The sequence below is a fragment of the Tripterygium wilfordii genome, chromosome 13 (genome assembly GCF_013401445.1).
Source record: "Tripterygium wilfordii isolate XIE 37 chromosome 13, ASM1340144v1, whole genome shotgun sequence".
Lineage (NCBI taxonomy): Eukaryota > Viridiplantae > Streptophyta > Magnoliopsida > Celastrales > Celastraceae > Tripterygium > Tripterygium wilfordii.
In genome coordinates this window covers 10,761,077-10,784,464 of record NC_052244.1, presented here as the reverse complement: position 1 = coordinate 10,784,464, position 23,388 = coordinate 10,761,077, and the positions used below count along the sequence as shown (strand labels likewise).

The 23,388-nt window shown below is 37.4% G+C and overlaps 3 protein-coding genes and 2 pseudogenes across 4 annotated transcripts; 3 read left to right on the top strand and 2 right to left on the bottom strand.

The window, feature by feature from the left end:
- Positions 1-505: 505 nt before the first annotated feature.
- On the bottom strand, positions 506-5,611 carry LOC120011780. The gene is made up of 3 exons (XM_038862903.1): positions 3,989-5,611; positions 2,474-2,913; positions 506-2,284 (listed from the first exon to the last, which is right to left on the bottom strand). The coding sequence occupies exons 1-3, from the start codon at positions 5,429-5,431 to the stop codon at positions 799-801; spliced, it is 3,369 nt and encodes a 1,122-aa protein (XP_038718831.1). The 5' UTR covers positions 5,432-5,611; the 3' UTR covers positions 506-798.
- A 255-nt stretch (positions 5,612-5,866) lies between these two features.
- LOC120011782 lies at positions 5,867-11,586 on the top strand (annotated as a pseudogene).
- Positions 11,587-12,544: 958 nt separating this feature from the next.
- On the top strand, positions 12,545-15,266 carry LOC120011781 (BTB/POZ domain-containing protein At3g19850). 2 transcript variants are annotated; one of them, XM_038862905.1, is made up of 3 exons: positions 12,545-12,786; positions 12,876-14,015; positions 14,674-15,266. In XM_038862905.1, exons 1-3 carry the CDS (start codon positions 12,718-12,720, stop codon positions 15,094-15,096), a joined length of 1,632 nt encoding a protein of 543 aa, XP_038718833.1. In that variant the 5' UTR covers positions 12,545-12,717; the 3' UTR covers positions 15,097-15,266. The 2 variants fall into 2 exon arrangements, with proteins under 2 accessions (XP_038718833.1, XP_038718832.1); XM_038862904.1 differs by having other exon boundaries at positions 12,550-12,786; positions 12,873-14,015.
- Positions 15,267-17,760: 2,494 nt separating this feature from the next.
- Positions 17,761-19,737, top strand: LOC120011875 (uncharacterized oxidoreductase At4g09670-like). The gene is made up of 2 exons (XM_038863027.1): positions 17,761-18,309; positions 18,974-19,737. Exons 1-2 carry the CDS (start codon positions 17,842-17,844, stop codon positions 19,595-19,597), a joined length of 1,092 nt encoding a protein of 363 aa, XP_038718955.1. The 5' UTR covers positions 17,761-17,841; the 3' UTR covers positions 19,598-19,737.
- An 89-nt stretch (positions 19,738-19,826) lies between these two features.
- Positions 19,827-22,845, bottom strand: LOC120011874 (annotated as a pseudogene).
- Between the last annotated feature and the right edge of the window lie 543 nt (positions 22,846-23,388).

The following is a 23,388-nucleotide window of genomic DNA, read 5'->3' as shown; positions in this document are numbered from 1 at the left end:
TGTGCTCAAACAATTTTCTTACCATGGGAAACCATCGACAGCATTGTATAACCATAATCAAGATACACATATCATGATCTTCAAAAATATGACAATAGCCCCATGCTATATATCCTAACCCACAAGTGCAAACGTAAAACAAAGTGAACACTTGGGGAAAAATAATCTGCACAAATCATTAGTGATCAGGGAAGTTTGTGGCAAACGATCATTAGGAAAATCATAACAAGGAACGGGTTGACACTTGACAGGTACATTCTACATTGAACATCAAGGACAAACCCTAGTAATATACATAAGATGTCCAACAGTCCAATCAACTGCAAAAGAAACCTTTGGTATATACAGCAATATATATGTAAGCAAACTAATAGCTGCAAAGCTAAAATGTAAGGTGCTTAAAAAGTCCAGAACCAACATTTTAACAATCGTTTCCAACACAATCTCATTATGAATCAAGATGATCCAAATGACCTTGTCAAGTCACAAAGAAAGGAAAATAGAATGAAAAAACAAGACCTTGCTTTGCTCCTTATCAATCGCAAAATGGCCAAAAAGAAGGCATTTACTTTCTGTTACACGATCAAATACAAGAAGAATGAACTCACTGCTAAGGTATATACAGAAGGGTTTATTGTGGGCGAATAAAAAAATTACCCTGCCTCCCCAAGAAACAAAATGGGGAAAGAATATGCTGCCAACAAAACAACAATGGCATGAGCAGCAGGAAAAGCAGAATTTAGTCGAGGATACAACCTCTAACTAGAAGTACAGGGACAAAAAAAAAAACAACTGATTCTATGCCAAAAACAAAGCTTCCAGATAGTCGTCAATGTAAGCTAAGCACGGCCAGTGATCAGTTCTAATGCGTACTAAAGTTGAAGTATCACCTACTTCCATCTGGAAAAGAAGATGAAATCTAGGTGGAAGAAATATCAAAACAAGAAAGGAACCCATGTTTTTATTACCAAAATTGACCTGACTGTCTCTCTCATCCTCATCATCGATGTAAGTAAGATGAAGTGGGCCTCTATTAATGCCAACAACTGACGCAGTACTATCAAGAAGAGAGTCCATTGTCACCTCTTTCCAAATTACGTCTGTAATGACGTCCCCATCCTTTACCATATTAACAAGCTGTTCACCAATCACACTAACGACAAAGGGTGCCAAATAGCGCTCAGTAGCCCTGATCACGGAGTCCGCATGGACCTCGAGCAACTTAACAGATTGGGTCCCACTGATTGCTGCTACCGCCTTGCCTCCTTTTAGCGGAAATGTCTCCCGACCTGTAGTGGAAGGAGCACTACATGCCTCCCACAGTGCACCAAACAAGTCTGAATAGTAAACAGGTATTGCATCATGGGGGACATCAGATGGGACAATGGCTTTGAGAAACATATCCTCTATGCCTACTGTGATACTCTGCAGCTGACCATGGATGATCTGACCATTTTCTGTATTGGCTTCAATGAAAACATCAAGTAAACCAGGCATTGGTTCTCGTGGTTCCATATCAATAGATACATGGGCTCTGAAGCTTTCCTCTTCTTCTAAGCCATTTTCTACGGGAACAATGTCCAGGGAACCTGTCTGGCCAGAAAAGTAATCTTTTCTTGGAGGTTCACCTAAAAGAAAAGGAATACGATATGAAGGAATGGACCCATATGGTGCCGAGGATGAAAATTTGAGCACAGTTGCATATATGGCAGGAAGGGTGTCAATTCCATCCAATGTACTCGTATGAGCATCACCTCCCCATAGTCGATTAAAAGGCACAGATTCAAATCTCAATCTGGAAGGTATTCTAACCTTAAGCCCTGGCATATGTCTAAAGTCAGGAATACATGTAAAGTGCCTTCTTAATGTCGCTAAGATCTCACAGTTTTTGGAATCCATTACACGCAAGGGTTCCTGTGGCGAATCAATTCTTTTAGTATCTAACATTGTCTGAAAATTAGCACCATCATCAAGTTCCTCTTGACAAAGTTGGGGTTCAGCATCTCTTATACTCTCTGGATAATTAGATTTGTCACTCCCATTACCCAAAGGTGATAAAGATAAAGACCAAGATTGTTTGACAAGGAGTGGTATTACCCGCTCAAGATGAACATAGGATGAGATGTTCCTAGATTTCTTGAGATTGTTATAATGTCGAGGAGACTGAAGATTGAAGAATGAACTGGAATGAGTAGATGGGGCAATGCCAAGGAGTTGCTCCCCTAGATTCAATATGCCTCTTAGCTTTAATCCAGGAACACATATCAACATTCGCAAGTATATCCTACAAATGCAACAATTAATGACAGAATCAATAGCACAGAAGCATGGCTCATAATATAGATAAGTTTTATCCAGTGTATATGAAGAGAGTGAGCGTATAAAAGCCTAAATCTGCTATCAATTTGCATAAAAACTACACCTAAACGATTTGATAAATACCACAAAAAAATGGAGTATACTTATCTCATACCTGGCATTATCACGGACCTCCAAATCAGGGAAGTATAGGCAACTGAAAGCAAGGAGGCGAGATAAACCAACAAACAATCTAGAGTTATGGTGGTGCATCAGCATGGTTCTGCAGATGCCAAGAACCCTACTCCCCTGAGACCAAGATCTAAGTCCAGTATCTGGACCATGTTTCTCAACAAGAAAAGCCATCAACTTGGTAAGCAGCTCCAATAATCCACGCGGAGGAATTGTATCATTTTCGGCAATTCTATCAAATATTGGGAAGTACGAAACTAACTTATAGTCTATTCTAACTTTTGGGAGCATATGCGCACCAATTATCTGTAGCAGACGCTCTCCCAACCACAGATGTTTTTGGCAGCATAGCAAGCGATCAATGAAGGCAACTACCACAGGTACCAGTCTTCGAAACTCCAATGTCAGATCCACCAGCATCCCCTGAACACCACAAAACATTATCAGAGATCAAAGTGTTACCTCACACATTTTCAGCACTAAAGTTTTGTATTTAAGCACTTTCGTACTAGTCTTAAATTGCGCACCACAGACCACCCCAGAAAAAGAGTTAAAATGTAGTAAAGTTTCAAGTATTTCGTTCACTTTTTTCCCATCATATAAGGAAAGAGAGGTAATTGTCTGATAAAAGGAGAAAGTAGAAACAGGTGCTTATTTCATGATGGAAAGTATATAGGACAAGATGACAATAGATAGTCCCTTAATGAGAGTTGGAGAACATGGATCGCATGGAAAGAACTGAACATACAGCTTCAAGACAGAGAAAACATACGTTGGAGGGACTAAGGAAGATGATTGCATAGTTCATAGACCTAATATAAAGATACTTGTGAGATGGGCGAAAAATGAATTTTTTGATGCAACAGAACTTGTACTGATGAATAAAGGAAGCAACCATTGTTCCCCCTATTAACATTCTTTAGATATTTTGCAGTAGCAAAAGATTTTGACAAGAGTTTTCTCACACCTAAGCAATAAAGGATGGGAACAGGTAATGCCATAAATTGACCAATGACTTCAGCTCCTATTTGAAAAGTCCTCCACAACATACCAGTATACAGTTTTTCAGCATGGAGCTGGTTCAATCGCAGAGAAATATCGTATCTGATCATTCAATGAATAGTTATCAAGTTTTGCAGCAGTGTTGGGTGGAGTTGAAAATTGAAAACCCATGTTAGAGCAGTATTGCTGAATGACATACCTTGATGCAATGATTTGGTGAAGTTGTTGTAAGGTGCCAATATTTATGCGCAAGATTTCTTTTTGAATTCAACTAATCTAAACAAGGATACTGTAGGTGTCTACAATAGCACAGAAGGGGTTGCCAATGTATGCAAATTACTCTACTTTCAGAATAGAATATAACCGGGTATCTATTTCTTACCATCCAAATTTATAAGGAAAAATGTTCAACATAATCTTTGTATCACTATATTCCCCATGTATATAGAAGTCATTTGGAGAAAACTTTTCAGAATCCAAAACAAACAAGAAGTACCTGCGAGGCACGGAAGATAGTGGACTCCATCAGAGCTCTAGTGGTGGAAGGATCAGTGTCTGAATGAGATGATGAGCCTATCAAAAACTTATGGAAAGTACGGAATGCCACTGCAGTTTCCGTGCTCCATGAAGGCAACCATTTGAAAGCTGAAACAGAGAGAAGGCCATCTTCAAACAGTTCCACAATAGATTTCCCAGCAACCACATCATCACCATTGCCACTTTCAGACTTCGAACCATCAAGAAACAAGGAACAAAATGCAAGTAAGTCAAGCTTCAAAGCTTTCAGCGCCAGCGGGTCAAACACAAGTGGATAACATTTCAAACCCGTTTCAGCAACCAAGTTATTCTTCCCTACCTCTCTCCCCAACATCAACCTATTCAACAAACCCAACAGCCAATGAAGGGAAAGCAAGCGAAATACCAAATGTAACTGTGTATCCCTTGAAATCAATACAAGTCTCCGCATAACCTCTCCTTCTTGCCCGTCGAGGGTCTCAAACAACTGTGAATACATCATCAACACAACATGACACAGTAATGGATCAAATGAATATATCATACCAAAGAACTGAACCCTCAACATTGACACCTGCAATTCCAAAGTTATGGCCAAAGGCACTATCATCCCCATGAACTCCATCACCCCACAGGGCGTCAACACCTGCGGCGATTCCAACAAAAAGGACATCGCCCTCCTCAACTCTTTATAATTCAACCCTGAACTCGAAACCTCTGTACTAGAACCCAAAAACCACTGCGGCACATTAAAGGGAACCAAAGGGACGGAAGTATTCAAAATCGAGACACCCAATCTCTGATCTACAATATTATAAACAACCGTACTAAATAACAATAGATAACACTGAGAAGCGTGAGTTCTCTCGTTTTGACACATGCTCCACAAATGACTGCCTACCTCCGAAAGCAAGCAAGGGTAACACTTCTCCAACTCGCGCAAGCACTCGCATCCCATCGCCCGAGTTTGGCGGTCCGGTCCATAGCTGGGACGATTAACTACAGACAACAACAACTCCACCAAACTCTCAACATACCGCGGCGGGAACTGATAGAGCGCGTCGATAGAAATGAAAATCGAAGTAGTAGAAACCAGCATCTGCTCTTTGAAGGCATAGGTGAAGTTGCCAACGTCCGGCGGGGACTGGACGACGGAGCGGAGAACGTCGAGGAGGCGGTCCAGGGAAGACTCGTGATCTGGAGTGAAGAGAATGAAGGAGAACTCTTCGAGGAAGAGAAGGAGCGGGAGCTTGAAGGAGAAGTCCTTCTTGAGGAGATTGGAGAAGGCAAGGTCTAGGAGGGATGGGATCGGATGGTGTGACGTCCATCGGTGGAGACGTGCGCCGCCGTGCTGGAAATCGTCAATCAATACCTCCCAGTCGAGCGGAGTCGCTGGCTTCGGAGGCGGTGGCTTATCTGTCATGATCGAGTCTGATCTGATGCCATCAAACGATACCGTTCGAGTTGGTAGAGGATCGGCGAGCGGTTAACAGTAATACGTTGTGCCGTTTTGATTTTGTAATATTTAATTATACTCCTCAATATTCTATTATAGTTGCTCTATTACCACACTCTTTCGTGTATTTTCGTTTTTGTCCCTAATTTTCGTGTGAACAGAAATCAATATAATCTGTATTCAGATCAAGAGAAACACATTATTATAAACAATGATCCTTGAATTGATCAAGGCCAAATCAAAGGAATTCTTTCTTTGATCTGGGGACTGGGCTATTTAATTGCCGTTGAAGGGCTTCAACCGGCCTGATTTTGTAAGCCCACCTTTTCAATTTGGGCTAAGAATCTTAGTTAAATAAACCGGGTTCAGTTACTACTAAGGCCCAATTGCATTTACCGTAAAAACCACATGAAACTGATATTGCAGTGCGAGCAAAATTGTTAGAGGAAGGAGAAGTAGAAGCTTTTCGACATTGAAATTGCTTGATTATGATTGCTTACATTTACATCTCCTTGGTAGGTATGAGTGCGATTTTACCTAAATGTACTGTCTTATGGATCTATCTATTTGAAGACGCGAAGATCTATGTATATTTTTCCTTGTAAATACGGGTTGGAGGCCGCGATTTTTTTGTCTGTTTTCTTTTTTGTTCTTTGGCTCGGGAAGGCGCAATAACGCGCCGTCAAACCCTAGAATTCTAATGGTGCGGTATAATTTTAATCCAAGCTGGATGGGTGGTTGATACTGGCTGCTTCCATTGTTTTAGGGGGTTTTTTTGACAGTTCCTTTATCTTACTTTTTTCGGAATACCTTATGGAGTATTATCGAGTGATGCCACTAAATGTGTTCATGGTTAATGAAGAGGTCATTTCAATGCTAAATTGTTGACTGTTGTGCATTTCGCGCTAGTACTTAGTGTCGAGGTAAAAGAAAGTACTGCTGTATGGAATTGTTGAAAGAAAAGATTGCTATGTGTAATTTGAATGCTCATTATTTTCTCTTTGCTTTTAATTTCTTGTATTTTCTTTAGGTTGAGAAGTTGGTTAAGCAATGATTTATTTTGGCAGGGCTTGGAGCTAGTTTTGGTCCTATTATTTTGATGAAATTCGATGCCAATTGCAAGCAATTCTGGAAAGGGAGCCCCTTCAAATGGGTCTATTTATGTTTGCAACTTGCCTTATGGCACTGATGAAACAATGTTGGCTGAATTTTTTGGCACTATCGGGTTGTTGAAGGTAGGGAGTCTCTTCATTTACCACACTGTTCTTCAGTTAGTACTTGATGTTGGGACCTTTTTCCTTCTTCACTAGTTATGTTTGCAACTTGTCTTATGGCACTGATGAAACAATGTTGGCTGAATTTTTTGGCACTATCGGGTTGTTGAAGTTAGGGAGTCTCTTCATTTACCACACTGTTCTTCAGTTAGTACTTGATGTTGGGACCTTTTTCATTCTTCACTAGTTCTATCTATATATATTAAGAATGATTTTAATTTTTGAAAAGGTTTGATATTTGATGGTTTTCTAAATCTTCGTGCCCTATTCTTGATAGAAAGACAAGCGGACTGGTCAACCAAAGATATGGTTATACCGAGACAAAGAGACCAAGGAACCAAAGGGAGATGCCATGATTACATTTGAGGACCCACATGCTGCTTTAGCTGCCAGCCTGCCATTGAATGGTTCAACAAGAAGGATTTTCATGGAAACATTATCGGAGTTCTTATGGCAGAATCTAAGAGCAAAGACGAGCACTTGTATCACTCGGAGGCATATCCAACCGGTGATAATCTTGGTGGTTTGGAAAGTTCTATGGACATGAATGGGGGTGGTGGGAGAGGTAGAGGTCCGGCCGATGCTACAGCAAAATCATGGCAACAGGATGGAGATTGGATGTGTCCAAATACAAGGTCTGTGATGTGACATTGGTGAGCAGCTCTTTCTTACACTCAAATTTGCAGCTCTGTTTCTATTTACCATGTTACCTCTTATGTAGAAGCATCTCATGGTTTTCTGATAGCAGTTGTTCCAATGTAAATTTTGCATTTCGTGGTGTATGCAACCGCTGTGGAAGTGCTCGACCGACTGGTGTTTCTGGTGGAGGTCGTGGGAGTGGTCGTGGTGTCTCTGAATCTGGGAACCCTGGCCATCCAGCTCCTGGTTCTACAGCACTTTTTGGTCCAAATGATTGGTCTTGCCCCATGTGAGACCTCATATGCCCGACTACTATAGTTATTTTGTCTCTTGTGATTTTGCTTATGGTTATTCTAGTTCACTGGCGCTAATTTTTGGCAACAATAGATTGACTCCATGTATTTTTAACATGCTTTTGCTTTGTGGTGAACTGTTTAATAGATAGTGTCGTTAACAGCCAATGACTCATTCCAGAACTTACTTGTTGTATCTCTCTCTCTCTCTCTCTCTCCCCCTCTCCCTCTCTTCTTTTTTGGGTTTTGTATTAACTTCTTGTAAGCTCTGTGCACTTTCTTAGAGTCCTCCAATAAAGTTCTTTTTTTGCAAAAAAAAAAAGAAGAAGAGGTTATTATGAAGGTGTATACTGTACAAATAGGTAAACATTTGAGCTAGTCATTTGCAGTTGTAGTACATTTGACTTTTTTGGGTTTTGTATTAACTTCTTGTAATTTCTGTGCACTTTCTTAGAGTCCTCCAATAAAGTTCTTTTTTTGCAAGAAAAAAGAGGTTATTATGAAGGTGTATAATGTACAAATAGGCAAACATTTGAGCTAGTCATTTGCAGTTGTAGTACATTTGACTTTTTTGATATCTCAACATTTGCTGGGCATTTACTTTGGGGCATCTATTTGGTTTACAAATAGTTACTTAGTCCTTGCTGATGTTATTAATGATCAGATTATACTGATTTCATTCTTGAGCTTTATGAGTTTTGTTCCAAGAATCTCATCATTTGATATTGTGGGAATGTTGTCTTTTGGTCTGGAGGGGAGGTCTTTGAAAATGATTTAATGTTGCTCCATTCATTAGATAAAAAAACTGCTTACTTCTTTTTCAATGACGTATTTTCTTATTATTTAAATAAAAAAAAAAGGATCAGGAAAGCATGATAAGCTAAGCAACTTCTTTGATGGTTTATTATTGGATTGTATCTCACTGAAGTTTTTTTTCTTTTCCTCCCCCCAGGTGTGCAAACATCAACTGGGCGAAACGTTTAAAGTGCAATATCTGCAACACTAATAAACCTGGTCACAACGAGGGTGGTGTCAGGTAACTTTTGTAACTACTTTTATTTACTTATATTTGTACATTACAATCAACACTGTTTAGACTGCCATCTATGTGGTCTCATTAATATGTATGAGCTTAATGTCGATGTTTCATTTTGCACTGTTTCGTGTTTCATATTGTCATTTTTGCTTCAGTGTCCTGATTTTTCATTTCCATTTTTGCTCTATCTAGATGAACAGACACACACATCTTTTAGCCCCAATTTTTGCATATTAATTATCTGGAGGAAAGGAAGAATATTGATGCCTGCTTGTGTTAACCAACATAGGGGAATAGCATGTTGTGTTTAAATTCCTCGTTTGCTTATATTGAATCCATGCTGATAATTATTTTTCATCCTCTAGTAATTGTTATACTTCAATTACGAATCTACCGTCCTGCATGAAGACACGTAAGAAAAATGTTGAAAAAAGTTCCAGCTGTTTTTTATCAGTAAATCTTTTAAATTTATTGTGTACTGTATATCTCTTGTTGAACAGAGGAGGACGAGCTGGCGGTTACAAAGAACTAGATGAAGAAGAATTAGAGGAAACAAAGCGGCGGCGAAAGGAAGCTGATGAGGTAGATTTTCTGCGTGAGCTTGAGCTACTCTAGTATGTATGTATATACTGTGCTTGACAATCTCGGCAACCTTATTCCAGGATGATGGTGAACTGTATGATGAATTTGGCAATCTGAAGAAAAAGTTCCGTGCCAAGACACATCGAGCTGAAGCTGGTCAGGTGCTTCCAGGTGCTGGACGTGCAGGATGGGAGGTTGAGGAAATAGGTATATAGTAGCATTACTTTAAATAGCCCTCAAAATAAATAGCATTTATTTTCTTTTCAATATTTTTTTTAATGATTGTGGTAGGGGTGAGTAGATACTTGAGAAAGGACAAGCAAGTTATGGAATTTAAATTTAGTAGTGAACCACATCAATGTTTACGAAAAGGGAAATGTGAAGGAGTTTGAACTCAAGAATTTCGAAGTTTGAGATAATTTGATTGTGGTAGTTATAGGGTGAGTAGATACTTGAGAAAGGACAAGCAAATTATGGAATTTAAATTTTGTAGTGAACCACATCAATGTTTACGAAAAAGGAAATGTGGAGGAGTTTGAACTCAAGAATTTCGAAGTTTGAGATAATTTGAATGCTCATTTTAGAAATTGAAAAATTGAGGTTGGGGTCAACAAAGGAGATTGTAAAGAAAATCTGTTGTCTGTAACGTGTGTATAAGCACTTGTAGGCAAGTATATTGACACATGAGCATTTGGTTTATGTTACTTGATTAGAGTTAGTCCTTTTTCCCCTTTTCCTCTTTGTTGTTAAGTATTGTCTTTGGTTATCCAGTATAACTAGCATAGGACAGCAAGCAGCAGTCCTTGTGGGTTTCTTGGTGGTTAAATTTGGTGTTTGAAGGTGGGGAATGGATCTACAAATTATTGTTTCTGTAGGGCTAAAGGTTAGGCAGAGATTGGCATATAAAAATTCTTATGCGTTAAAAACAAAAGGCCAATTATCTAACTTATAGAAACGTAAAATAAGATTCAACACTAGCGAGAGAGGACTCTATGAGGTTCCAATGTCGAAATAAATCATCATCGCAAGTTTCTTTGATCTTTGAGTTTTGGTCTTCTTAACCTTTTTTGTCATCTGTATCAATACTATTTGACACATTGCTCAATAAGTACAAAGGATTATTCCAGACCTTTCTGGACAAGGGGCAGTGCAGGAGAAGGTGATTTATACCCAATCATCTCTTTGCTTGTCCTCGACTGACTATTTGGACATTGTGAATACTCAACTGGGTTGGGTTGTATTTCATTGACCCCAAATTATGTGGTTTCTTCACACGAGTATATTTTTCTTCTGAACTAGTTTAGCTTTCTTCAAATTTGCATTTTACATGATGGTGTTCCTACTGATAAAATTTGGTATTGATTGCATTTCAAATTATAAACACAAAACTGCTATCCTTTAGTTGTCCTGTGGCGAAGGACTGAAAATTTCTGATGTCACCTGCAAGCTGGGTTGTATACATGCTCTCTGGTTTTAATGTGTTATCTTTTAATTTTCATTTTTTTCCCTTTCATGAGTATGAATATTACCTGCTCTACTGTTATCTTTGAGTTGACTTCCTTTCGAAGTGTGAAGTGTCTTTATGTTTGACGGATAGATTGTGGGGTGGTGCCAGAATTTGAGGATGGTGGTGGCATGTAATATATGGGTTACCTGTTAGAATTTCAAATTAATTTATTTTTTCTTGCTGGAATTGGAAGTGATTAGGAGCAGGCCACAATTAGGTCGCAAGTGCTACTAAAATTATTATGTTAATTTTTACTATAAACTTTTTGCTGCGTGAATGACATCGGGTATGGTTGCTTTAGTATTGTAAATGAAATTTGATGCAGTGGCAGGAGTCGCCGACAGAGATGGGGGAGAGAGAAACCGAGAAAGAGGAAGGAAAAGGGATGACAGAGGAAACAGCAACAACAGAGAACGGGATGACAGAGACAGACGCAGAAGTCGAAGCAGGGAGAGGGACAGAGGAAGAGATCGTGATCGGGATTATGATCATTGTCGAAATAGAGACTATGGGAGGAATAGGGACCATGATCGGAGCCAGTACCGCCACTGAGGATGGAAGTTAAGGTTCTAAATTCATTCTGGTGTACTTGTCTTTAAAATTCATTATTTAAATTAAAAAAAAAACACTGTTTCCATCATCGGCATAAACGGATGGCATTTGATTTAGACTAAAGTTTTCATTTGCTTGGAAATATGGTTGAAGTTGCAACTTATTTGAGTTTCAGATATTTCTTAGTAAATTATTATGTGCGCTACAATGAACCTCAACCTTTTTTTTGGTGGTTTTAAGTTCGATCTGCTCTGCAGGTTGCAATTGCAATATCAACTTGCAATGTAGATTAACAGGTAACTCACTCTTCGCAAATGTCTCAATCGGTTCACATGTCGGATAATAAGTTCTCTCTTTTTTTGTTTTCTCTATTGAATGTGATTTCACGATGATTAATTTGTTTTTTTTTACCTTCAATGGGCTAATTTGTGTGAAGAAAACCCCTCGTATGTCTGGGGCCTCTCTTCACGTGTACAAACAAGGAACTCGGATTGGATAGGAGACACGGGAATATATAAAAAGCCACTGCTTCTTGACTTGCAGACTGTGTCTCATACATACATAAAGGGACCAAGCTCGTGCCATGTCCTTGATGTCATTTTCTTGTGCCTACTTGTATTATTCTGTGTTATTCCGATATTTCTTTGGCCAAGAATCGTTTAATCGGCCAGCCATCACAAAACGACAACTTCATGAATTTATGCGCTAATTTTTTGCTTATCTAACTCCTTTGTGAGTAATGTCATTGTTGCCACGTTTTGTGTTTTGACTCAACTTATCTAATAATTAGGTGGAAAATTTCTCGTGCACATGGACATGATATCGAATGTACAAAGAGCATGTTTGTATAGTGTCGTTCTCGATTGTCAAAAAAAAAAAGGTTATAAGATTATGAATCCTGTGATATCTTTTTTTTCTTTTGAAAAAATAAAATTCTTTAAAATAGATCTAACAAATATGTTTTAAACTGGATGTAGAGTGTGTACTTTGTAGTACATAATTTTTTTCCTTAACACTGGAAAACATGATCTAATAATAAGATGCATACTTATCATTTGTTATTTTTTCTAGAATTAAAAAAAATCATTTTGCAGGTTAAAATGGTTAATTGCCAGTAATTGCAGGGGATCCGGATCCACCCTGTTCTCCCTTATTAAAGTAATCTTGATCTCAATCGCTTTACAAAAAGTATATACTACGCTTACGGTTATGGATATTATTATTTATTAATCCATATCTATTTTATATTTGTTTTTATTAAACTAAAAAGATAATCGCAGTACATGCCAAATATGCCATTCTCTATTTCCCTGGGTCTATGATACAAAACACACTTGTCTCGGTTTCAAAATCGATGCAAAGCAGCAGCAATGCTACACCTCTATGACGGTGGTCTCTATATCCATGTCAATGGTCAACAAACATTCTTCCTCAGTGAGGTACTCTTGACACCCACTTTAATGGCTTTCTTTATTTGAGTTATAATCACTGCTTTCAATTCTCAAAAAATTGCATCTTTTTGTAGAAGATCGTGTCAGCATATTCACGGAAGTTGAGGAAGATCATCAAGAACCAAAAGAGAAGAACCCTGATTAAGAATTCTACTATTGAAATCCATGGCTTCCCTGGAGGCCCAGATGGGTTTGAGCTTGTTTGTAGATTCTGTTACAACAATGGCAAAATCCCAATTACAGTTTCAAATGTGTCTCTCCTCCACTGTTGTGCAGTCTTTCTGGGTATGACTGAGAAGGTGGCAAGCTTCAATCTTTTGCAACAAACAGAAACTTTTTTTGAAGGGATGTTTTACTGGTCTTGGAGTGATTTAATTGTGAGTCTGAAAAATTGTGAGTCATTCTATGCATATGCAGATTCAATTGGTCTTACAGAAAAGCTCATTTGTGCACTATTGGAAAACATTGCCCAAAATTCAGACACCAATTTGATTCCTTCTTCTTCCTCATCTTCCTCATCTCCTGAAACTCCATCTGGGTTTAGATTTTCGTCCTCAACCAGAACCACCCCTGAATCAATCAAGCCATTTTCATCCACCAAACAATGGTGGTTTGAAGATCTAACCATATTTGCTCCATTGATTATTGAAAAGGTCATCAAGATATTAGGGTCTTATGGGTCTGATAACAACAGCTTAGTCCTCACAAGATTCATCCTTTATTACATGAAAAGTAGAGGTCAAAGCAAAGATGCCCTAAATTCAAGGTCAGCCTACAGTGGCCTTGCAGACACAGCAGTTTATGGTGTGATTTCAATGGCCGAAAGTGCATTTTCTTGCAGGGGACTGCTTTGGGTACTAAGGTTTGTGTCTAATTTTGGTTTGAGCAACAATTGCAGAGATGGGTTGGAGAGATTGATTGGTGGGTTACTTGAACAAACAACATTGGATGATTTGCTAGTCTCTGCACGGCATGAACACAGGTGTGTTTATGATGTTAATCTGGTTTTAAGATTGATTAAAGTGTTTGTTCACAGTGAGAGAGTCTCAGCACAGAAGATAAAGAAGGTTGGTGCATTGGTTGACATGTATTTGAGGGAAATAGCTCCTGACCATAACCTCAAGATGTCAAAGTTTCTTGGAGTTGCAGAGAGTTTGCCGGATTGTGCAAGGGATTCCTTTGATGGGGTCTACAGAGCCATTGATATCTATCTTGAGGTTATTTTTCTCTTGTCCTCTTTGCCACTCTTATTCATCATCACCAAATTATTAGCAGCTTTGGATAAGAAAAAAACAAGAGAAGAAACAACAAAAACATATGAATAATTAACTTGTGAAATAACAGTAGACTTATACAGTAGTATATAAGACAAATATGTCTTTGTTATACATTACAAGCTTTGTCTTTTCCTTACAATGGAGGGGATTTACAGTCGACAATGGCAACACAGAAGTAGGGGATGCATGACCCACCAAATGTGTTAGATTTGGGTGGAGTGAAGAAAATCTAAATTGATTCCGGACATGATTTGATGATTATATATTGTCGGTGTGAAATTTCTCAACACTTGTCGTATCATATATTTGTCCTCTTTTTTTGATATGCATTGACTGCTTTCATGAAAAATTTCTGTCTGGTAGTGGTGGTTGGTTTTATTTGAATTGCCTCTCCTTCATGCTACCCAGCCTACCCTACAGTAGTATGTTTGTCTTACCCCCATTCACACACATGTGTATACATACTAAAACCATAGTCTACCATTGTGGGTTCTATGGAGGGTTAGTGTTCATAGATTTTACCCAGGATTAAGCAGAGACTTAAGACTTGATATTGTTGAGAACATTTATTCACAATGGGTATATGTTGCTTTTGCAGTCTCATCCAACACTTTCTTTTGATGAGCGATCGAGGTTGTTTCAATGCCTGAACTACGAGAAACTTTCCCTAGAAGCATGCAAAGATCTTGCCAAGAATCCAAGAATCCCTGCAAATGTTTCCATACAAGCACTTAAGTCACAGAAACCCAAATTTCAAGAACAAGAGTTTGGCTCGGGGAGCCCAAGCAAGAGTACTGATTCACAGATGGTTATGACACACAAAGACGTCGATGAATCGAGAAGCTTTTCACAGGAGATGATGATCAGTGAAGATGTGGAGTTAAATATGCAGAGGATGCAATGGAGAATGGAGGAGTTGGAGAAGGTGTGTAGGGATATGAAGGGTCAGATGTCAAGGTTTGTTAGGGATAATGTCATGGAGCCTCCTCCCTCCAATAGAGCCTTGCCTCGTCTTTGTTAATTAAATTGATACAAATTATCTATTTCTGTGGATGTATAAAATCAAAATTGTATTTTTTTTGGCCTCATTATTGGTATGAGAAAATAAAATATAAGAAGAATGTATTATATATACTGTTTGTATTGTATAAATAATCAATATATTGATAGTTGCTTTTCCTATTCATTGGAGCTCACGACTAACAAGAAGATAATGTTTCTTTTAATTAGGCACTATAAGAGCATCTGCATCAGTTTCTCTTAACAGATTCCCTAAAATACAGATAAAATGTCACTTTCCCCTATTTTACAGATTCCCTATCCAATCAACACTGCATCAGATTACCTATCATATTCTCTATTGCATTAAAATAATATTTATTTCTCTTTCCTTTATTTATTCTTTTCATATAAATTACTTCTATTTAAAATAATAAATTAATTACATTTAAAACAATATATTAATTAAAATAATAAATTAATGTTATTAAAAATTAGAGAAAAAAATTGAGGAGAGAGATAGAAGAGAGAGAAAAAGTGAGGAGAGATAGAGGAGAGAGAAAGGAGTGGAAAAGTGAGGAGAGGAGAGAGAAAGAGATGAGTGATGAGAGAGAAAGAAGAGAGAGAAAGAAAGGAGTGAGGAGTGAGAAAGAAGAGAGAGAAAGAGGAGAGAGAAAGAAGAGAGAGAAAGGAGTCAAAATGTGAGGAGAGGAGAGAGAAATAGATGAGAGAGAAAGAAGAGAGGGAAAGAAAGGAGTGAGGAGAGAGAGAAAAAGTGAGGAGAGAGAAAGAGTGAGGAGAGAGAGAGGAGTGAGAAAGAGAGGAGTGAAGAGAGAGAGGAGGGAAAAAATGAGGAGAGAGGAGAGAGGAGAAAGTAAAGTAGTAAAAAATGTTATTTTATGTTTAGGGAAGTGAATAGTGGTTCTCTAGATGTAGGGAACTACTGTTCATATTCTGTAAAATAGGGAACCTCTAGGTAATCTGATGCAGAGCTCTATTTTGACAAAATCTCTATAATCTTTCCCTATTTTACAGACAGATTCATGTTTAGGTAATCTGATGTGGATGCTCTAAGACCTAGATTTGAGGGAAGAGTTTTTGTAATATAGGGCAATTTTCAATGTTGATTGCCTAATAAGTTGGTAGATGACATAGATTTTGTCTCACATTTATAAAGAACTAACAGAAAGGATTGAAGTCTGTACCTATTTTGGGACACAAAGAGCATCAATCAAGGGTGTATAGTAATATTGGTAATTCATAAATGACATTCTTTTTCAACTTAAAACAGTTTATATGAGCCCAACAACCAATGATTCTAAGGATTCGTTTGGTAAATAATTGACACTAGCATATATTGTGATAGTATAAATAGTGGTAGAATATATGATGTCTGAAATGCTGGTAGTGTTTGGTTTCATTTTTGTTGGTAGCATAAAACTGTTGAAAATGTCGTGTCAAATTACTTACAAAGGTATTATGCATTTAAGTTGTAGCATATATGTAAATAAATATTGAAATAAATAACAAACAATTTAGAAAATAAAGATAAATAATATAAAAAATTATAATTCAAAGAATAATTCAAAGAATCATTAAATAATTAAGTTATTATCTAATAATTTTATAATGAATAATTAAATTCATTGTAAATAATTTAATAATGAATAATTAAAAGAGATGTGAAGAGGAGGAAAAATAATGGGTCATTTAGGTAGTTCAATAAATAGTGGAGGGTAATTTAGGGAAGAAAACTCATATTGTCTCAAAATGCTACCTTTATTCTACTTGAAATTGTGGCTGTAAAATGGTTATTTGGCAAGGCAGTAGCATATAAGCTACCAAGTACAATATATGCTACTAGAAATTGAATGTCAAACGTACCCTAAATTTAGTCTTGGTTTTGCAAAACAGTAAGTGATTTCTTCAATGTGAGACTTTTGTGTGGATATGTTCTAAGAGGGGTCTTCCTCTTCTTGAACCAAAAAGAGGGTTTCTCTACCATTTTTTGAAGAATTTGAAGGAGAAAAAGAAACGATTTTTCAAAGAAAAATGAGATGGGTGCTCCCAATAAATGATTTTTCTGGAGGATCGATGGTTTGGGGTTTGGTGGGTTTTGGAAGAATGAACTTTCAGTGAGATGTGTTTTTGAAAGAGGGAGATTTTAAGGAAGTAAAGCCAACAATTGTTTGATTGTGCATACTTCGAAGTTAGAGCATTTGCAATGAAGGTTTGAAAAAACAAGAAATAAGATTTCAAGCACTTGAAACAAGATTACCCGCATTTGATGTCTACAATGGAATCAAAACAATACTTGATATTATCTTTAAATTTAGTGGGCTCTTGACATATCAAGAGCCAATTAAGATGAAAAATTGAACGCACACAACCACTTTTTAATTGACACATTGCAAACACTCCCTCACTTTTTCTGGTCACTCCACTTTTCATGTTAAAACCACTTTTTATACTAAATATATGAACAAAACAAGTATTTATGGAATGCTTAAAATATGCTACTAATATTAGTTTTTGACAAGACGTATCAAGTGATACATTTTTTTTTATCATTGGAGATGCTTTGAGGACAAAGTTACCTCATACCTTTAAAAATTCCAAAGGGGTATGAATGTAATTTCACCTATGCCTCAAATGGTGGCATTGCTAGCACGCCTTCACCTTATCAACCTTGCTTTCTCCAATTTCCAGTCCACAAATTGAAAACCCAAACAATCAAACAAATCTCTACAAATTAAGAAGGTACATAATGGCTGAACCTTCAAATTCTATACACTTTGGCATCATTGGATGTGCTAATATTGCAAGAAAAGTTGCTAGAGCCATAAACCTCGCACCCAATTCAGTTCTTCATGCCATCGCGAGTCGCTCAATCGAAAAAGCCAAGCAATTTGCGATTCAAAATGGGTTTTCTGATTCTGTCAAGATTTATGGGAGCTACACTGAAATTCTCGATGACCCATTTGTTGATGTTGTTTATATTCCATTACCCACTACTTTACATGTTGAATGGGCAGTACTGGCTGCCCAAAAGAAGAAGCATTTGTTGCTGGAGAAACCTACTGCTCTTGATGTGGGGGAGCTGGATAAGATATTGGAAGCTTGTGAATCAAATGGTGTGCAATTCATGGATGGGAGTATGTGGCTGCACCATCCTAGGACTACCAAAATGAAGGAATTCATCTCTGATTCACAGCTTCTGGGACAACTTAATTTTGTAAGTCAATTTACCTGCATTTTTTTAAAAAAAATTCAGATTAATTACATGTTTCAGATATGGAAAACTATGGGCTTTTGGCTATGCTGGTGCTTATAATACTGTACAGATGATACCCTATTAATATTTTGAACAGAACATGAAATATGTGAATAAAAACTGTATTTTCTGTGTGTTTTGCTGTATCTACTAGGTCTGTTAATTGTTGAATGCAAGTTTTGGAACAATGAATACTCAATAAGAACATCTGACTTTATTAAGAAATCTATACAATAAAAGGGTTTGTTTATTTTCTTTAATTTCAATTAATTACATATGAAGAAACTGTATTTTCTGTGTGTGTGTTGGCATATATATTAGGTCTATTTATCGCTGATTGAGGTTCTAGAACAACAAATGCCCAATAAGATCCAACTTTACAAGGAAAGTTGTCCAATACAGGGCTTGCTTCCTAAATCCTAAGTAGCGTTTAGTTTTATGGACAATAAACTGTTCTAGTATATTGACTTACATATCCATACCATTTTATTGATAGCGAGTCTAGAAAATTGAGGGATCATAGTTCAGAACTACTGTTATTGTATTGGAATTATTGTTGTCCAATTTACCAATTATAATCGATTGCTAAATGACGTTGGTTAACTTCACCAATGTTGCTTCATAGATTCACAGCACGTCAACAATTTCATCGTCCTCTGAATTTTTAGAGAACGACGTAAGAGTGAAGCCAGATATGGACAGTCTTGGAGCACTTGGTGATCTGGGGTGGTATTGCATTGGAGCCATTTTGTGGGCAAAAGACTACCATATACCAACTTCAGTAACTGCTTTACCTGATATAGTCAAAAACTCAGCTGGAGTAATCTTATCTTTCACAGCCTCCTTCCATTATAACCAAGAGGACAAAACTACATTCGCAACAATTGACTGCTCTTTCCTTTCCCACACATCCATGGACTTGGCGATATCTGGTTCGAATGGATCGCTGTATCTCCATGACTATATCATCCCTTTTCAAGAGAATTCTGCTTCATTCGAGTTCACACTAGGTGCAAAATTAGTAGAACTTCATATTGGGTGGAATGTGACACCTGAGAAGGTTGAAGTGGTTAATGAGCTACCTCAAGAGGCTTTGATGGTGCAAGAGCTGGCAAGGATTGTCCAGAACATCAAGAATTCCGGGGGCCATCCTGAAGCTAAATGGCCAGAGATCAGCAGAAAGACTCAATTAGTACTTGATGCCGTAAAGAGATCTATTGATCTTGGTTGTAAAACTGTTTGTTTGTAATCATATGGGTTTTGAGCTTACTGTAATAATGTGGACAAATGGAGGATTCAGTATATTTAACACTTGTAAGTGATCTTAGGCTTCTACTTCACTTGGTTGACACTGGTGACAAGTAATAAAGAGTTGAAGGATGTGTTTTCTAGTTCTAAGAACTAATGACAACGGCTCATGAAAAACAAATCCGTGCAGGCCCGTGGTTGAGAGCAGATAATATCCTTGATCTATTTAAGCTTGAATTTCCAACACTAAATTGAGAACTGCAAAAAGATGTCACTAATTATGACATAAAAAAAATACAAGAAACTGTCAACAATTATGGCGATGACGGAGGTTATATCTTGCCATGGCCATGGTTGTGATTGAATTCTCTCCAACTTCTTCAGGAACTATGTAGTCAGGATCTTCATAATTATCCATCTCCTCTGATAACTCACTGTCAATCCATGAAGACCAGTTTATGTCGTCATCATCATCATCACTATAGTTGTCCCATGACAGATCTTCCTTCTTTCTTTGAAAGCTATTGACCTTCTCAATCAATGCCTGCAACAGCTTATGATTCAACACTTCATAATCCCTGTAAGTAAAAATGGCATATAGCAATTGAATGCCTGCGACACCCACATAGAGATATCGTAAACGACTGATAATCCATCTTTGTCGTTCGATATCAGTTGTTGTGAATTTAGTTATTAAGACTTCTATCAACATTGTAGCACAAACACCTGCAAACAAAAACAAACATTTGTCAGTTGACATAAATCTGAAAAAAAAAAAAAAAAAAAAACTGGAGATGATACTATGCATATATATATATATATATATATATGTAGATACCAATGTATAGCCTTGGTCTCACAGTATTCGTTTGCTTTGTACTGGTCAACATTAAGATCACAAAGATTAGCATGTAGATACCAATGTATAGCCTTGGTCTCACAGTATTCGTTTGCTTTGTACTGGTCAACATTAAGATCACAAAGATTAGCATAGAATAGATTAAGAAGGCTTTGATAACCCGCGATTCAAGCAACATGGCATTATGCAGATCAAATAACTTACCTAGTGCAATGAACATTCTCATTTGCTTTGATTCAAATTCTTCCTGTAATACCAAAAAAACATTATGATATGATATACCAGTAAGAACAACAATTTTCATATGTACATACATATATGTAGATATGTAAAAACAGTTACTTGGGCTTTCAATATAGTCTGCGAACTTTCAATCAAGTGATCATGGACTTGTTGGAGTTGTTCTTGACACTTACAAAGTTCTTCTTGTTGTTTCTGGCCATATTCGACTAATTGCTGCAATGTTCTCCTGTAATTTAACAGAACCAGTCAATAAAAGTACCTATCCATACTCTATCGTCTAAAAGTACTTTACCTGCTCTCCTCCAATGCTTCTGTCTGAAATTCGTTGAGAGCTCGTACACCCTCGAGCGCTGTGGATTGCCCCTCTTGAAGCTCTTTCTGCTTCTCCAGCGATATCCCGGCCATGTTTCCTATATCATCAGCTTTTCCTTGAAGATTTTGCATCTGCCAAGACATTGTTTCTCCAACTTTGCTTATCTCCTTCTCTATCTCAATCACCTCGATTTTCAAACTACCAACTTCTTGCCCCAAATCATTGTAAGCATTTTGGAGCATGTTCATCCCTTCCTTGAGTCCATCATTCATCATCACTTGGCCTTCTTGCAGCTCTGATTGCGACGCTGAGATTTCGACAGATTTATGATAGATTGCCTCCGAATGCTTAGACCAAACATTCATGTGCTCTTCTACTTTATTTGTTGTTTGAGCAACATTTTCGACTCTAAGATCGACTAAATTCAGAGAATCGTGAATCTGGTTCGAGTTTTTCAAGAGAAGATCTGATTTCTCCTCTATTATAATCAACTTTTCTTCAGTCTATTGAGCAGAACTCTTGAGATCATTCACCAATCTCTCTGTCTCTTGCTTGAAGGTACGAGCCCTGTAATCAACATTTTACAAAACCAAAATTATAAAAACAACTAGCACCGACAAATCGTTCCATTTAGTCTGAAAAGGAACTATTACTTAACTGTAATTGATAGCAGATAGAATTGGCTTCGAGAAAGAATTCCAGATAAGACTTAAACTCATCTTCATTTAATCTTTTCAGACAATTAACCATGGCAGATTTTGTGTCGCAGTAAGGGAAAGCCGTCCTCCCAGAATCCTTTTGAAAGCAATCAGTGAGATGCCAAGCAAATCTCGACTTCTTTTCTTGCGTCGCAAGTATGTCCGAGCAACCAGATAACAAATGCGTATAGGCATTCTGCCAGCATGAATTCGAGGCAACCCTTTTATTCTTCGCGTTTTCTAGTCGATTTAAAGCTTTCTGGTCATTTAGATCTTCCATGGAGAATTTAGCAACGAAACCATTGGAATACTCCTCCTTTGTGTCTGAAGTAGGGTTATCGGTAGCAGAGTTAGACTCTTTGGAAGAAGAAAACCAAGCCCATGACAGACACACCGGCGAAATCGATATCAGAATCAAGAAGAACAGAACACAACTTCCATAGCTCATTTAATCAAAATTCCTTCCTTCTGCACACCAACACTATAAAAACCTGCAGATTCACAGTTACTGTCAGATTAATTAACAACAAAGCAATCTATAGTGCATGGAAAAATCCTAATACTTGGTTTTGGTTCATGTATATATATATCTATATATTGGGGAAGAAATTGAGTGACTTGAAGTGCAAGAAAGGGAAGCTGCAGAGGGATTTAACCTGAAAAGGCTACCATTTTTTGTTTTAAAAAAGCCAATATTGAGAAATACAAAGTAGGAAAATTTTAAAGAGAAATCATAAATAATCCATAGAAAATTTTCTCTTTATGAACAAAATTCATAACAATTAATTAGCAAACCATTTTAAGCGATCAAATTGTCCAGAGTCTGTCACTTTCTCAAAGCTGCTATCCATGGTGTTCGATTCATCACACTAGAATGTATCATTTTAATCAATATCAATTTAGGAAGATTGGAAAAAAGAAAAAGAAAAGAGACTATTTCCCTTGAGAAAAATCTAATAAAAGTACAGATAAACATCCAAAAGAATACTGCAAACAGTATGTACTGAACTTCAAAGAGTAGAGACACAGAGCAAAGAAGACAGAGACAGAGACCAAGACCTTGTCTGAGACGATTTTGGTCGTGAGAGAGTCTGTTGGTGTCTCAGCGTTAACAGCTTTTCAAAGCGAAGTTTAATGTTATGACCCTTGAAAATCAGTTTCTAATAGTCGAAACAGTCGCGTCTCTCTTAAAACCTTCAAATTTTTACACCACCGGCCCATGGGGCTAATTCCACCCGGAGCCCAACTTTGTCCATTCCAGCCTATACAGGGTCAGACAATAATGTTTGTTGGAAAAATGGTGGTCAACCATAGTTTGACCTAAATTTAATGACTAATTAATGAGAGTCATTGAATAATAATTGATGGGTCTTAATCTTCAATATGAGAGAAAAGTTTGTAGTTTAATTTGGTCCAAAATCATTTTTCGGTTGAATGGAAATTGACTTTAAAATAATCATATCAATCATGAAGAACAAAATGCAATAAGTGTGTGTATGAGAATCCCACATTGGAGAAATTTAATGTGGATGTGTTGTTTATAAGCCTAATGTTTGATGGACACCCAAAACTCTTGTAGGAAGGAGAGTTTCTCCATTATTGTCTTACATTGTTTCGAAGGCTCAATGTCTTCTAACTTTTTGCACAAAAATTATTTTATTTTTTGGCCCATTAAGCAG